Below are 14,516 nucleotides of genomic sequence, written 5' to 3'. Positions count from 1 at the left end.
ATGACAAAAAAAACCCAACGGGCTAGAAGTCTCCAGGGACCCCAATATGAGCCATATCAGCTCTCATAAACAATATAAGTACGAGGAACAACTAGAAAAGGCAACAACAATAGACATATTTGATAATGGAGAAGGTTAAGGTTGGCAAATCAAACACAGTTTGGACTTGACATAAAACATAATATGCAGGGGCAAAACAGTGAAAGGTTTATATACAATGAAAATATTAGGTTGAAAAAGCGCAAAGTTACTCTTACCGAAACATTAAGCAGTTTTGGTTGCTTGATCAATTGTTGATTCACTTCCAAGAGGGAGCCTTTAACGCAACATCTAAAAAGTCATAAGTTATGTATCAGTGAGTATAAAGGAAACCCCGGAAAAAGAGGTTTTGGATAAATAAGCACACAACCATAAAAAGATATACAAATAATCTTTAGATCATATGGATGTGTTATAATTGAGAATTTACCTTACAATATAGGTATAATTTTTGGTAGAAATTTTACACAGAGCAGTGTTGGACTCAAAGTGTTGTGCATTCTGCACGAAAACACATCTTAATTTAATAATGGAAGAATAAGAAGCAATTTCCATAAAGTAAAACATTTTCAAACGCACAAAATTTCACGAAATAGTGTCATTGTTCTTCTTTTGCTTTTGAGAGACAGACAACAAGAAAGTGTGAAAATTCAAAATTGGGAAAATGTACCTTCTTCTGCTTTCCAATGACTTTCATCTCGCTGCGATCAGACTTCCCAACATTGAAATCAACGGTTGTGATTCCACCTTCATCCTTGAAAGCAGCGTGGAAAGGAGCCAACCCAATCACACACAAGCTTTAAGGTAACAACAACAATTACAGAGAATGAACATATTTTTAAGAAAATACCAACATAATCCAATTTGAAGCAACCTCAGAGGAATGAAAAGCATACCCATTGGCGTGCCGGTAAACGTACTGATCGTGAGCTGGTTTCATGAAATCTGAAGTTCAAATTAACTAAATAGTTAACTATAGAGGTCTAGGGTTTATAAAAAGAATGTAATGTAAGTGTGAATAGGATTACCTATGGTGAAGAAAGTGGCAAAGTTGGATTCAACGGCGGAAGGAGGAGTCATGGGAAGATCCTGCACGTCAGGGATTAGAAAAAAAATTGTCTGCAAAAGCTGTTCTTTTTTCAGAGGAGTACAAGAGAGAGAAAGAAAAAGCTGTTATCTTCACAGAAATTCAGAGGAGCAGAAGAGAGAGAAAGAAAAAGTTAACTCCGTTAGTGGATATGTAACGGCAGGGACTGATTTGAAACATTTTTTATAACTTAGGGATCAAAGGTTGACATTTTTAAAAACGGGGACTAAACTGAACACCAGCTTATAACTTAAGGACCAAAAAGAGGTTTAAACCTTATTATTATTATTATTGAACAAGTGAGATATTTAATGGTGATGTCATGTTATATGAGGTTATACTCTAAGATAAGAGATCATCCTTTATGTTTGATGGAATTACAAAGAAAATTTCAGTTTCATTTAAATTTTCTCTTCTTCTTTAAATGTAATATGCGAATGAGGTTATACAAATAACTTTAAAACTGATGAGATTTTTTCCACACGTGATGAGTTAGTTTAGTGGGTTTGAGGGATCACTTTTGATCTTGGTTTTTTGTTGTTGTAAATATAAGATCTGATAAAGCTAATGCTCAACTTAGGAGAAAGACGTATGTATTGTTAGAATGTGAAAGAGGAAGAAAGTATATGAAATATAAATTTGATGTTCAACATAGTATATTCAACACAAGAAAATAAGATTGTACTTTTAAATTGAAAGGCAAACAGGTTTATAATGGAGATGGATGTGTATTCAAGGTAATATGTGGAGATCATAACTATGATTTGTTACATATTTTAGTTGGTCACTTTTTTGTCGGGAGGTTAAAATCCACTGAACACTTAATACTTCTTGATATGACGAAGAGTCAGGTAAAACATAAAAACATTTTCCTTACCCTCTACGAAAATAACGAGTGTAATGTGACAACAATCAAGCAAGTATATAATATAAGACACACTTACAAACGATCATTAAGAGGTTTGAGAACTGAATTGTCAAGTCTGATGATGGTGTTCCTACTATTTATAGATTTTTAGTGACCTTTCATCTTCCACCTCTTCAATATCAACCATTATATCCTCTTGGATCTAATGATCAAGGATATGTAACTATTGGACTTTTTTAGGCATGACACCATCAATCAATTCTCCTTGTCGACTACACTTCTTAAGGTTGAGAAACTACTGTACCTATTGGGTTACATAACCAAAGAAATACATATTTTCTTTGCAAACAAAATAAGGACTGGATACCAACATCAACAACAACAAGACAAGGGTTAAAGGCAGACATCCTCACACCTAAGATGGTTATCGATACTTGACATCATAAAATTCGCTATAAGTCTTTAACATATGACATGTTAAGTTAGGAGCTAGTGATGTATTTGTCCAAGGACCTGTCAGGACATGGTAGTGTTGGATTTGCTCCTGGCAAAATACATCTCAGCCTATTAAGACAACACGTACTCGATCTACACCTCTTTGACCTGGATGAGATCATGTCAATTAGCCTGTTAGTTAGGATAATCCACAATTAAGCTAAAGAGAAAAGAATTAACCCGATATTAAGAGGTAATAAGGTCATGTGATTCATGCTAGTAAAAGCCCATCAACAAAACTATAAATATCATAGGTACATTAATTATGTTTATTAATTACTACATTTATTACTTGCTGACACATGGCTAACTTGAGTATTAGAGTGTTTTTTGCAAAATATATTCCTACTCAACCTAAAGAGGACGAGTACCCATAAAAATGACGAATATCTTAAAGTTGAAGACTTAAAGCCTTTGGAGTGCTATTAGAATATTTACATAATATACATTTGATTTTGTAAGAAAAATATCATTTTCAATAAAGTTAGGATATTTATTGTGTGTTTAATATTTTTTTTTCTGGTTTATCTCTTTTATACTTATATTATATGGTTCAAAAATCGAGAAGTTTTAGTTGAAATTAAATAAATTAATAAACTACGAACATAAGAATATTGTTTCTAGAAATATCTATTTTTTTTGTCAAGAAATAAAAATTTCATAATAAATATAGTTTTATCAATCAATAAGAAGAAAAACAAAAAAAGTAATAATTGAGGAATATAATGTATATAACTAATAAATACAACATAAGATCCAATAATCATTAATACAAGATAGACTTTTTAACGTCTATTATTGTAAGCTTTTGACGTCTATATAGGTCAAATGTTATAGTGAAAGACGTCAAATTGATGTTTGTTGTCTTTTAACCTTTAAAAATCAATATACAATACAAGAATACATTACAAAAATTTCCAAAGTTTTAGTAGTACGAGTATCTAAAATAAAAGTGTAAGATATAAAAAAATACTAATAGAATAATAAAAAAAACATGCCTTAAACTATGGATTTTTGAAAATTCCATAACATTTTAGAAAAAAAAAATACCTTAAATGATGGTTACCGCATTCATCACCCATTTCCAATAACTTTCATTGTTAGAACATCTACATTTGTGGTCCATAACAAAAGTTATGACAATTTAAAATTTACAAAACTCAAAGTTAATCTAAAACTACAAAATGCAACTTTTAGGACATACAATAATGTTAATAAAGGAAAAACCAACCTTAATGAAAAATGATTCTAAAAGAATCAAAGTTTAAGTCCAAATAAACACTCGAATGACAAGATGAAGTGAAATAGATTAAAAAACTTGCTCTTGCGAGTTTAATATTTTCACTACATTTTAATTAAAAATTTCACACAAATCTTAAAAAAAATGATGATATTAATGCTCTTTCTAAAATTTAAAGAAGAAAATGATGTCAAACCTATTCATAAATTTAAACCAAATAAATAATATCACATATCCTTAACATGGAATTTGATATGATAATGTTATAAATTTTTTTTATGTTAATGAAAATATCTTTATGTACTATACCCTGATGACCGATCGACTAATGAGAATCTGAAGTCAAAACGGACAACCGACCGATAGTCAGACACACTAGTCAAGAAAGATAAATATTATTAATGGCCAATTAATATGTTTAATGATCATATTAAATGTAAATATACGCTATTGATGAGTGATTGACAGGTCATTGCACACAATATGGTATTAATGGACAATTAACAGGTATTATTAAATTTGATTGTCTGGTTTAATGATTAATCAATGTACTTGACTACCGCAAAGCCTTATAAATATAGGATAATGATACTTAGACAACCACCAATAAAACATATCTGACTAAATGTCGGAATCTCTTTTGTAAGTCCTCCACCAATCGAAGGATTGCATTCTCAACAAAAATTAAACTATTGAAACAGAATAGAAAAATTCTCCCAAAACACTTTATAATTACACCCAACTCTACTAAAATTCAAGAAACGATAATGAAGTAAAAATTTCCTGATACTAAAATCAATCATCAAGAAATATATATTAGTGTAAAATTCATTTCAACCTTCTAATAACAATACCTTTCCTTTAGCTACACTACCCTCGAATTTTTTACATAAATAATACTCGGTGAGATTTTTTTTTCCGAAAACAGACCGTAGCTTTTATTTTCTCTAATAATACAATTTTTGTTGTACTAATTTTTTATATTCCTGTTAAAAGACATACTAATGAAAAATCATACTTATCCTCCAAATATTGAATTATAAACTAACAGCAAAATGGTACTATTTGGTAAATACAAGCTGCCGTCATCAGACCGCACAATGAGATCACCACAAGACGGTCAATGTGAGAGACTTCTGCCACGAGCTCCCCACCACAAGAACCTAATTTTCTACCAAAAGATTACCACGTCACATCATCACAATGTCAGACATTATCAGGCTATTACCGCAAGATACGTTTTTAATTTAAAATTGTTTAACCATTGATACGTGTGTATTGTGTCAAAAAAATTAGTGTCAAAATATCATTTTTCTTGTAAGAAAAAAACAAATAAATAACTTTTAAAAAAATTAACTTTTTATGTAAATCATGTAAGCCTTTCAATATTTAAACTTAAGAAAATATACAAGTTATTGAAAAAATCTAAAATCATGAAAAGAAACCCACTTCATCATTCTCAGTAGAGATATGGCAAGTGGACTTTCAAAAAGGCACTATGAAAACAAGAAAAATTCAGAGTACGAATTTATAATTCTGACTGCTGACGCTACGCAGCTATATTACCTTTGCTTGCTTTTCTTTGAGGAACCTTCATCGGTGATCCAGCTCATTGAATTCAGTTTTATAATATTCACTCTTTGTTAAATTATTAACATCAGCTCATTGACATTTTCTTTAAAACAATAATAGTCAAACAAAAATGACATTCCTCACTTGTTAATATGAGCATTAATTGATATATATTTAAAATCATAACTTGATCTTTAATTGGTTAAAGGAAGAGTTCAAATAAAATCCACCCATACAAGTCCTGGGAAATTCCCAAGACACACTTGGCTTATGTCTCCTTCAAAAATCCCCGTCGCCGGTGAAATACCATTTTCCGGGATGTGGTTGGTTATTCTTCTTCTTCAGCTCGCTGTCTTTGCGACTCCTTCACTTTGCTTGGACTTCCTATTCAACTCCTTCACCGGCATAACCAACCTCACTTTGGTGAAAGACGCTCGCGTGGACGCATCGGTCATCCGCATGACCAACGACTCCAACCAGTACTCTTATGGGCGCGTCTTCTATCCCACAAAAGTTCCCATCACAAAAACTTCTTCCAATTCCTCATCTTCGTCCATCGCTTCATTCTCAACCTCTTTTGTCTTCTCCGTCTTGCCGCAAATCACTACCAGTCCCGGCTTTGGCCTCGCCTTTGTCCTCTGCAACACCACCGACCCTCCCGGAGCCCTCGCCAGCCAGTACTTCGGTCTATTCACCAACGCCACCTCCCCCACCTTTTTCCCCCTTGTCGCCGTCGAATTCGACACCGGCCAGAACCCTGAATTCAACGACATCGACGACAACCACATCGGCATCGACCTCAACAACATCGAATCCACCTTCTCCACCCCCGCCGGCTACTACAATTCCACCGGGGGGTTCGTGCCGGTGCGTATGCGAACTGGCCAGAATATCCGAGCCTGGATCGATTTTGATGGCCAGAATCTGCTGTTCAACGTAACGGTGGCGCCAATCGGCGTTTCGCGCCCGACGCGGCCTACGCTTTCACATTATGTTCCTACCATAGGTAACTACGTGTCAACTGACATGTACGTTGGGTTTTCCGCTTCCAAAACGAACTGGATCGAGGCGCAGAGGGTTCTGGCATGGAGCTTCAGCGATTCAGGGCAAGCGAGGGAGCTGAACACGACAAACTTACCGGTGTTCGAACCGGAATCGTCGACTTCCTCGCTTTCTGGCGGCGCAATAGCGGGGATTGTTGTTGGTTGTGTAGTTTTTGTGGTTATATGCGGTTGTGGTGTTTACTTATGGTGGCGAATCCAGAAAGGGAAAGACGAACAAGACGAGATCGAGGATTGGGAGTTAGAGTACTGGCCACATAGATTCTCGTACGAGGAATTGAGTTCTGCAACAGGGGAATTTGGGAAGGAGCAGCTGTTAGGTTCGGGAGGGTTCGGGAGAGTGTACAAAGGGACGTTGCCGAACAAGACACAGATTGCGGTGAAGTGTGTGAACCACGATTCGAAGCAAGGGCTGCGGGAATTCATGGCGGAGATAGAGAGTATGGGGAGGCTACAGCACAAGAACTTGGTTCAAATGCGAGGGTGGTGTAGAAAGGGTAACGAGCTTATGCTTGTTTATGATTACATGCCTAATGGGAGTCTCAACAGGTGGGTTTTCGATCGCCCCGAGAAGCTTCTAGGGTGGGAGCAACGCCGTCGTATCCTTGTCGACGTTGCGGAGGGGCTTAACTACCTTCACCATGGTTGGGACCAGGTCGTTATTCACCGAGATATTAAGTCCAGTAACATATTATTGGACGCCGACATGCGAGGGAGACTCGGGGACTTTGGTTTGGCCAAGCTTTACACGCACGGGGAGGTTCCCAACACCACACGTGTGGTGGGGACGCTGGGTTACTTGGCGCCGGAGCTGGCCACGGTTGCGGCGCCGACGTCCGCGAGTGACGTCTACAGCTTTGGGGTGGTACTGTTGGAGGTGGCGTGCGGGAGGCGTCCCATTGAGACTTCGGTGGCAGAGGAGGAGGTGGTGCTGATTGATTGGGTGAGGGAGTTGTACGCGAAGGGGTGCGCGCGTGAGGCTGCCGATGCGAGGATCGAAGGGGAGTACGACGAGGAAGAAATGGAGATGGTTTTGAAGCTTGGCTTGGCTTGTTGCCATCCTGACCCCCAGAGGAGACCCACCATGAAGGAAGTCGTCGCGCTTCTCCTTGGAGAGAATCCGCCGGAGGCGCCCGGAAAAGTCTTGTCCGATTTGGTTCGCGGCGGCGACGATCTCGATGAGACGGCCCCTTTACAACCCTCCTCCACGCGGGTTTGAGTTGTTTTCACTGTACATAATTGGACTTTTTTCTTTTTTATCGTTGAGCCTTTTGTGTTTGGATTTTGCTACGTTGCGGTTTGACTTGTTTTGTTTTGGATTGTTGGATTAGTTAAGTTTCCAAGCAAACTTCTCTTGTACCTAATCAAGTAAAACTAGTATTTATAGTTTCAGCCAACAAGCGAGATTCAACTTATTAGAGACAGTGAGTTTATAAGGAATTTTGGCACTTGTATCTGGAAGCCGATTGGCTTGCTTTCTAGTCTGAATTAATTAATGGTTTTGTAAATTGTAAATAGCATTTTTGCGCATTAAACAGGCGGCGCCATCTGCACGCACTCCACATGTTTGGAAATTTTCAATTGCCAAAATTCTTTTCTATATACATCTTGAAAATAGCGTCCAAAGATTCGAAGAGAATATTTTCAATGCAATCTTTCAATACGGTATTTTTTATTATATTCACTCAAATGTGAACGTTGGTAAAGGAACATCGCAACTACATTTTTATTAAAACTATAATACTATTCTATAAATAATGTTTTCTAATGAAAATATAAGAGTTATTATGTGTTTTTTATTTTCACTCCCACTCCTTTTCACTATTACATTAAAGTATAATAATGAGATACTAATGGAACAGTGCCTAACTCTTGGACTACTAAAGCGTGAAGTTGAGAGTGTGGAAAGTGAAGAAGGATTCTGTTCTCTTTGCATTAAAATTCTCGGATTCCTGCTTGCATGCGAGTGCCACCGATTCCTTCATGCTCTCAGGTCCACAAACCAATACTCCAATATTAGATCCATCGCTTTCATTTCGGAGCTTGCCAAATATTTCTGTTCAATTCAAAGCTTCTAAGCTGTCAATTGTTTTTGTCAATATGCATTAGAAACATTGTAAAGAAAACGATGAGTTATCACTACCTTTAAAGTTAGGCCTTCCCCCAAAATACACTTCGTGTGCTTCAAGGGCATTCCTAGCTTCATCTGAACATAGATCAAGGGCTTCAATTTCTCTATGCGATATTTGGGGAATCCCTTTCTTCAGCCTTCTCCATCTCAAAAAGCCTGCCACCGAGGCGCTGCAAGCTAAAGCTAGGACAAAAGCAGCTATCAGAAGAAGATCAACGACCCAAGACGGAGTCTTTTCTTTGTCCATTTTGGAGCGCTTTCCAGATGGAATTATAATATGGTTGAAACAGATTAGGAAAATAAGAAAAGTAATGGAGCAAAATCCTGCGATGGCAGCCATCCAAGACGGACTTTCGGGCCCGTATGCTGCATAATTTGAACACACGCTGTTCACTTGCAGTGTTCTTGCTTTAAAGAACTCATTTAGTAGCTCCCTAATTCCTACCCCTGCTTGTGTTTCTCGGGTTACAAACAATTTTAGGTTCAAATGGAAACTTTTAGTTGATTGGTTGAGTAACATATGTGAGATTGAATGTAACAGACAGAAGTCTTCTGCTTTCTTGATGACATACACAAGTTGTATTCTCGAGGGAAATTTACTTTTGCTGGCAGCTGAATTAGCTTCTGCCAAAATGCTTAGAAATGGGGTTATTCCACTTCCTCCAGCAACCAGAAGAAGGGTGTCATATCTGCAGACAAATTTTTCCATTAACCCGGATGATCTTATACTTTTTCACTGGTTTTCCCATTACAAAAAAAAAAAAAAAAAAAAACTGATGACAAGGGACAACTGAGGAGTTATACTATTAGAAGTGTTTAAGTATAATGTCGTTGCTCACCTCAAAAAGTCCAAAGAAGCAGGTCCATAAGGTCCTTCGATTGCAACAGGTATTCCCTTCCTTTTATCTTCAGTTTTGTCTAGTTCAGCATTTATCAGGTCGTGAAGAGAATTAGTCCACCACCCTTCACATTTTATTATCACTGACAAAATGTGGTTATCAGCCCTGGAACTAGATATTATACTGAACGAGTGCCATTGAAGATGAGATATGGTTGGTATCTTTAAAAATATAACACTTGTAGGGTTATATTTCAGCTCTGCAAATCGTTAAAAAGTCGTTTAAATAATTTCCCCCCTTTGCAATTCTAATGATCAATTTCAGACTGCTATATAGAAACGAAATACCTGGATCTTTGGGCAGAATTAGCTCCACAGCTTTGCCAGGAAAAATTCTAGCTGAAACCATGCATGTTTTTGGACTTGATTGTATGATTCGGATCAATTTATCAAGGCTAAAAAGGAATATTCCTGGGAAAACCGTATAAAAGTGCCTATCCCCACCGTGAAACAAGAAAAATACAAGAAAGATTACATAGAAATGATGCGTGTAGTAGAAGATTTCAAACTTTCTCCTTCTAATTTGGGGAAGAGAAGTGACCCAAATGACTAGCCCCACAACAAGTGTTATCTCCCCAGCGAGGTATATGCGTCCGGTCTTCTGCCACTTCCAAATCTGATTGAAAAATATGATGAGAGAAGGAGAAAACTAATCACTAGCTACTGCACAGGTACTGTATATTCAATTACTGTTGAAAAATTAGTCCGGTAAAGAAAATGTCTACGAATTACAACAACAGAAGGTTCATGATTTTGTACTTCACCTCATCCTGAATATGGTGGCTGATCCCCCATACCAAAAAAGTGCTTGCACCATGTATTGTAGCAAATATTATCATTGCAGTTCCGACCCATGTGTGATATCTAACTGAAGCTTCAAACTGAATGCCAAGTACACGAAACACAGCCAACCCTCTTAAAATAGGGAGGAGCAACAAAGCCAGACAAGCTTCTGATAGCAAGCCAAACCGGGTTGCTACTCTGTGATACTTGAGTTGCCATCTGAAATCAGGATAGTAAGTAACTCGGTGATGTAATATCTTTTTCTGCCAATCCGACATAAGAGCGTCAAGAACACTTACGTATTCAACTTCAGTGATTTGTATGGCACCAACTTTTTGAAGTCTGAAGAAATACGAGAGTAGTAGGTCCATGCTAAGAAGACAATAAAAAGGAAAGCCACCAGTATTTCAATACTGGATAAGATTCCCAGTGTGCTGTTCACTACCAGTGGATTTGAGAAGAAGTTCGATTTTGATGGACTTCTTGCACTTCTGTAGTACAAGGAAACAATTTTTGAAGAGAAATGTCGATTATAATATTTGAACAGGCCTTGATATTTACATATTATTACCTGCTTTGGTATCCGGCTTTTAAATCCAATAAAAGAAGTCCAATTATTGCAATAGCAATTACAGGAAACGTGTACACTGAGAAGCCAAGACCTGCAGAAAAGTATCATCCATCTTGGAATTTCAACTGTTATGCAGTAATAGTTACATTGAAGAGAAAAAAGAGAGGATTACACATGGTATGAGTAATTGAAGTTGAGATTCCTCGTTCTTACCATAGTATCCAAAAATTGTATTATTAGCGCTATCTTCTATTTGTTTCCATTTTCTTGTCCAGATTTGGGTGGGCTTGAGAAGCCAAAGAGCAACCCAACCTGCGAATAAGAAGATGATGAGAAGTTTGAGAATAGCAGCAAGCAAAGTGGTGCTGCTTGTCATGTTTGACTGGTCTCCCTCCGCCACAGGCTTTTCTTGTTTTCACTTCATTAAATGCGATAAAGATCCATATATAAAGGAATCTAAATTGGAATGTTGGTTGCCATTTAGGAAGTAATGTTTTGGCCCCACCACTTCCTCAGTGCCCATCAGTTAAATTTCTAGAAGGAGATTCATATATAACTTTTTATCTAAAATATTAAAAATATCGTGTTGAGGGATCTTTCATCTCTATACAGTATTTTATTTTTTTATTTTTAACGTGAGACTTAGACTGACAGTTAAATTTTCATGTGACAATATTGTTATTGTGTATCTTATTGTTAAAAAATAAAGATGATGGATTAATGATGTCCACAAGTTGATTCTCGGTTTTCATGATTTCGGGATAACTTGAATTCTCATTTAGCAATTGACATTTGTTCTAAAGGTTTGAGTGAGCAATTAGTATACGGTCATCTTGCATCATACTTCTTTTATCTTATGTGTTTCTCACTTTAAGAGATTCATTTTTTCTTTTTGGATAGCTCCTTCATCCGAATCATCAGATAGTGGGATTTCGGTCCCTGCCACCAACACGTTCCCTCCTCCATCCATATATACTTCTTTTTACAATCTGTTTTGCCTCTATCCGTCTGTCACAGTCCAAATCAATCATGTTCTCTTAACATAAAGAATCACTTTTACTTTGGGTGAATCTCCAAGTTTTAAGAATATCTTTTGGTTTACATATTTTAGAACTTATCAAGGTAGATTATAATGTGTTAACTATTTCAATTATTGAAAAAATTCGTAAAGCTAGTTATATGTTATTTCTGATTCAATTACAGAAACCGTTTATAAACAAATATAGGCATATTACAGACTTACGTTTTTATATAAATGATAACAATGAGATCAAAACATTGGCAATTATCTCGCTCTTTAGTTTCATCACGATTATACGTGTTTGTGTGTGTTAATTGTTATTTTATTTTATGATTTGATATCAATTTGTTGACATAACATTGTTATATATTATCGATTTTGAAGTTTAAAATTTCATCATGATTATATTCTAAAAAGCATTTTAGAGAATTTAAAAAAGAAAGTTATATTTGAACTGTGATTGACCTCCTAAGCAGCTATGTGAATTATTAGGTATATAAAAAAACATCTTTAAAACTACATTTTATTTTTTGGAAAAATATAAGTTCACTTTCACATATCATCTTAATTTTCCAATCTCAAATTTGTTCAAATAATATCATTTAGATTAATTATTAATGGTATGACTTCAAATCCATTAACATAATATCATTAGAACTCACATTCGAAATATAATTCGATTTGGAGTTTAGTCACAATTTTACTAAAAAGGACACAAAAAATTTAAGAAATGAAAATATATTTAAGTTTCTTTTGACATTAACTTCTAAACTATGGACGAAAAAAAAAAAACAACGTCGGATAGTTGATATCGGTAGATATTTTATTATCCGTAATTCGCAGTTAGTCACTATTTTAATACCCGTTTATAAATGGATACAGGTATTATATTATCTGTATCCACGGATATATGCTATCTGAGCAAAATAAAAATAAAAATTTAATTTATATTTTATTAAATAAATTTAATTAAAATTAATATTAATTTATATTTTACAAGGTTATATTTAATTAAAATTAAATTTTAATTTATATTTAATTTAATTTATTATGTTTTATATATCTTTTGTAATTCTATTTAAATTTTATTTTAATAATTTATAAAAATGTATTTTTAAAATATTTGCGGGTATCTACAAGTATCCATGGGTATCCGCAGATTTTAAAATATTCGTGGATATATTTTAAGCGAGTATCCATGTGGGTAACGGGTAAATTTTTTTTATCAAATTGGGTTATAAGTAGGCACTATCTGTATCCTGACCCATTGTCATTCCTATTCTAAATAGGTGACACTATTAAACATACCAAAATACTTGATAAATTTAACATTTTTAATATTGATAAAACTTTCATATTTAAATGAAATTGAAAATAATTTATTTACATTTGTCATGCATTTTGAAGAATGTATCTAATTTGAATTAATTTAATAAACTAAATAATATTTTAATTTATTTTTAATGAAATATGATTTTCAAACACTTTTTGTATTGATCATTAGCTTGGTTGAACCCATATACAGCTCATGAAGGGAGTTCAAGTAAGCTGACTCATTTTATAGTGTAGTTTTATTTTATTTTTCCTATTTTTTCTTCCTATATTACAATGAATTATCTATATTCCATACTAACAACAAAAATATTTAAATACTTTTTTCTCGCCACACTAATATCTACCATCGTTTTTATTGATGCTACTATGTCTTTTTCTTTTTTTCTTTTTCTTCTTCTTTATTATATCTTCAACTACATCGTCATTTTCTACTGCACTCATATGTTTTTAAAAAACCTGTTCCAAAAACTCTCTCTAAAAAATATTCCATATGTTATATGAAAAAATTATTTAAAAATGTTCTAAAAAACCTATTTTGAAAAACATCTCATATCTCCTAGAAGGCTTATTTCGAAAATATAGAAAATATACCATGTGTTATCAAAAGTTTGCGACATCAAAAATAATTTGGAAGTCACCATTAAAATATACATACAAAATAAAGGATAATGATGCGGGTGGTAGTTATGGAGGTGTAGAAATCAAAAGCCTTAAGCCCTTACGTATAAAAAATAATCTAGTTAAGTTCATCTGTGCCTTTGACGGAGAGAAAATTTCATGTTAAAATTAAAAGAGAATGAGATTTAAGCCATTTAAAAAACATTAACTAACGTCTTATATATAATTATATATAATTATCTAAATTAAATTAGTTCTTTTATCAGCATATATTAATGTTAATAAAAAAAATTAACTTTGTTCTATTTTTAACAAAACTCCTCATAGTTTCAGCAAACTTCTTGTATATGGATTTTTGTTTTATCATTTTATTTTTTTTAGTTGGGAATTTTTTTTCCTTGATCATTATATATGTTTTAAATTGATTTACTTAATACAATTTTCAAACAAATAAACTAATGTTTTATATTTAATATACCTACATAAGATAGTAAAATCATGGAAAGAAGGTGTGTTGTTGATCAAATATAAAATATTAGTTTGTTTGTTCGAGAATTGTGTTTAGGAAATCAATTTAAAACATATATAATGAATTAGAAAAAGAAAAGCTTTCCCTAACTCTAACAAAAAATAAATTGATAAAACAAAAATTCATATGCAAGTTTGATGAAACCATGGGGAGCTTTGATAAAACTAAAATAGAAAATGAATTAAAACCAAAATCAAAACAGTAAATCAATTTAAGACATATATAATGAACAAGGAAGAAAAAGTTTCCCCCAACTTCAATGAAAAAA

The 14,516-nt window shown here is 34.3% G+C and overlaps 3 protein-coding genes across 3 annotated transcripts; 1 reads left to right on the top strand and 2 right to left on the bottom strand.

Annotated features, from left to right (window-relative positions):
- Nucleotides 1-22: 22 nt before the first annotated feature.
- Nucleotides 23-3,571, bottom strand: LOC106753283 (protein Simiate-like). Its single transcript, XM_014635077.1, has 7 exons — nucleotides 3,556-3,571; nucleotides 1,068-1,172; nucleotides 936-984; nucleotides 710-836; nucleotides 470-540; nucleotides 258-330; nucleotides 23-91 (listed from the first exon to the last, which is right to left on the bottom strand). Exons 1-7 carry the CDS (start codon nucleotides 3,569-3,571, stop codon nucleotides 23-25), a joined length of 510 nt encoding a protein of 169 aa, XP_014490563.1.
- Nucleotides 3,572-5,564: 1,993 nt separating this feature from the next.
- Nucleotides 5,565-7,754, top strand: LOC106753319 (L-type lectin-domain containing receptor kinase S.1). The gene has a single exon (XM_014635117.2). It carries the CDS (start codon nucleotides 5,572-5,574, stop codon nucleotides 7,579-7,581), a length of 2,010 nt encoding a protein of 669 aa, XP_014490603.1. The 5' UTR covers nucleotides 5,565-5,571; the 3' UTR covers nucleotides 7,582-7,754.
- Nucleotides 7,755-8,003: 249 nt separating this feature from the next.
- LOC106753318 (ferric reduction oxidase 8, mitochondrial) lies at nucleotides 8,004-11,260 on the bottom strand. The gene is made up of 8 exons (XM_014635116.2): nucleotides 10,959-11,260; nucleotides 10,746-10,836; nucleotides 10,474-10,665; nucleotides 10,156-10,393; nucleotides 9,680-10,007; nucleotides 9,333-9,591; nucleotides 8,506-9,182; nucleotides 8,004-8,418 (listed from the first exon to the last, which is right to left on the bottom strand). The coding sequence occupies exons 1-8, from the start codon at nucleotides 11,119-11,121 to the stop codon at nucleotides 8,243-8,245; spliced, it is 2,124 nt and encodes a 707-aa protein (XP_014490602.1). The 5' UTR covers nucleotides 11,122-11,260; the 3' UTR covers nucleotides 8,004-8,242.
- Nucleotides 11,261-14,516: the final 3,256 nt, after the last annotated feature.

The sequence above is a fragment of the Vigna radiata genome, unplaced genomic scaffold, assembly GCF_000741045.1.
Source record: "Vigna radiata var. radiata cultivar VC1973A unplaced genomic scaffold, Vradiata_ver6 scaffold_223, whole genome shotgun sequence".
NCBI classification, from domain to species: Eukaryota; Viridiplantae; Streptophyta; class Magnoliopsida; order Fabales; family Fabaceae; genus Vigna; species Vigna radiata.
The sequence above is the reverse complement of the archived record's forward strand: the minus strand, read 5'-3'. Positions and strand labels throughout refer to the sequence as shown.

Coding starts and splice junctions, on each gene's coding strand:
- LOC106753283 (XM_014635077.1), bottom strand. Junction 985..1,067: donor TGCCACTTTCTTCACCATAG/GTAATCCTATTC, acceptor TTTGAACTTCAG/ATTTCATGAAACCAGCTCAC. Junction 837..935: donor GTTTACCGGCACGCCAATGG/GTATGCTTTTCA, acceptor GTTACCTTAAAG/CTTGTGTGTGATTGGGTTGG.
- LOC106753319 (XM_014635117.2), top strand. CDS start 5,572: ATGTCTCCTTCAAAAATCCCCGTCGCCGGTGAAATACCATTTTCCGGG.
- LOC106753318 (XM_014635116.2), bottom strand. CDS start 11,121: ATGACAAGCAGCACCACTTTGCTTGCTGCTATTCTCAAACTTCTCATC. Junction 10,837..10,958: donor TACAATTTTTGGATACTATG/GTAAGAACGAGG, acceptor ACTTTTCTGCAG/GTCTTGGCTTCTCAGTGTAC. Junction 10,008..10,155: donor GCCACCATATTCAGGATGAG/GTGAAGTACAAA, acceptor TTTTTCAATCAG/ATTTGGAAGTGGCAGAAGAC.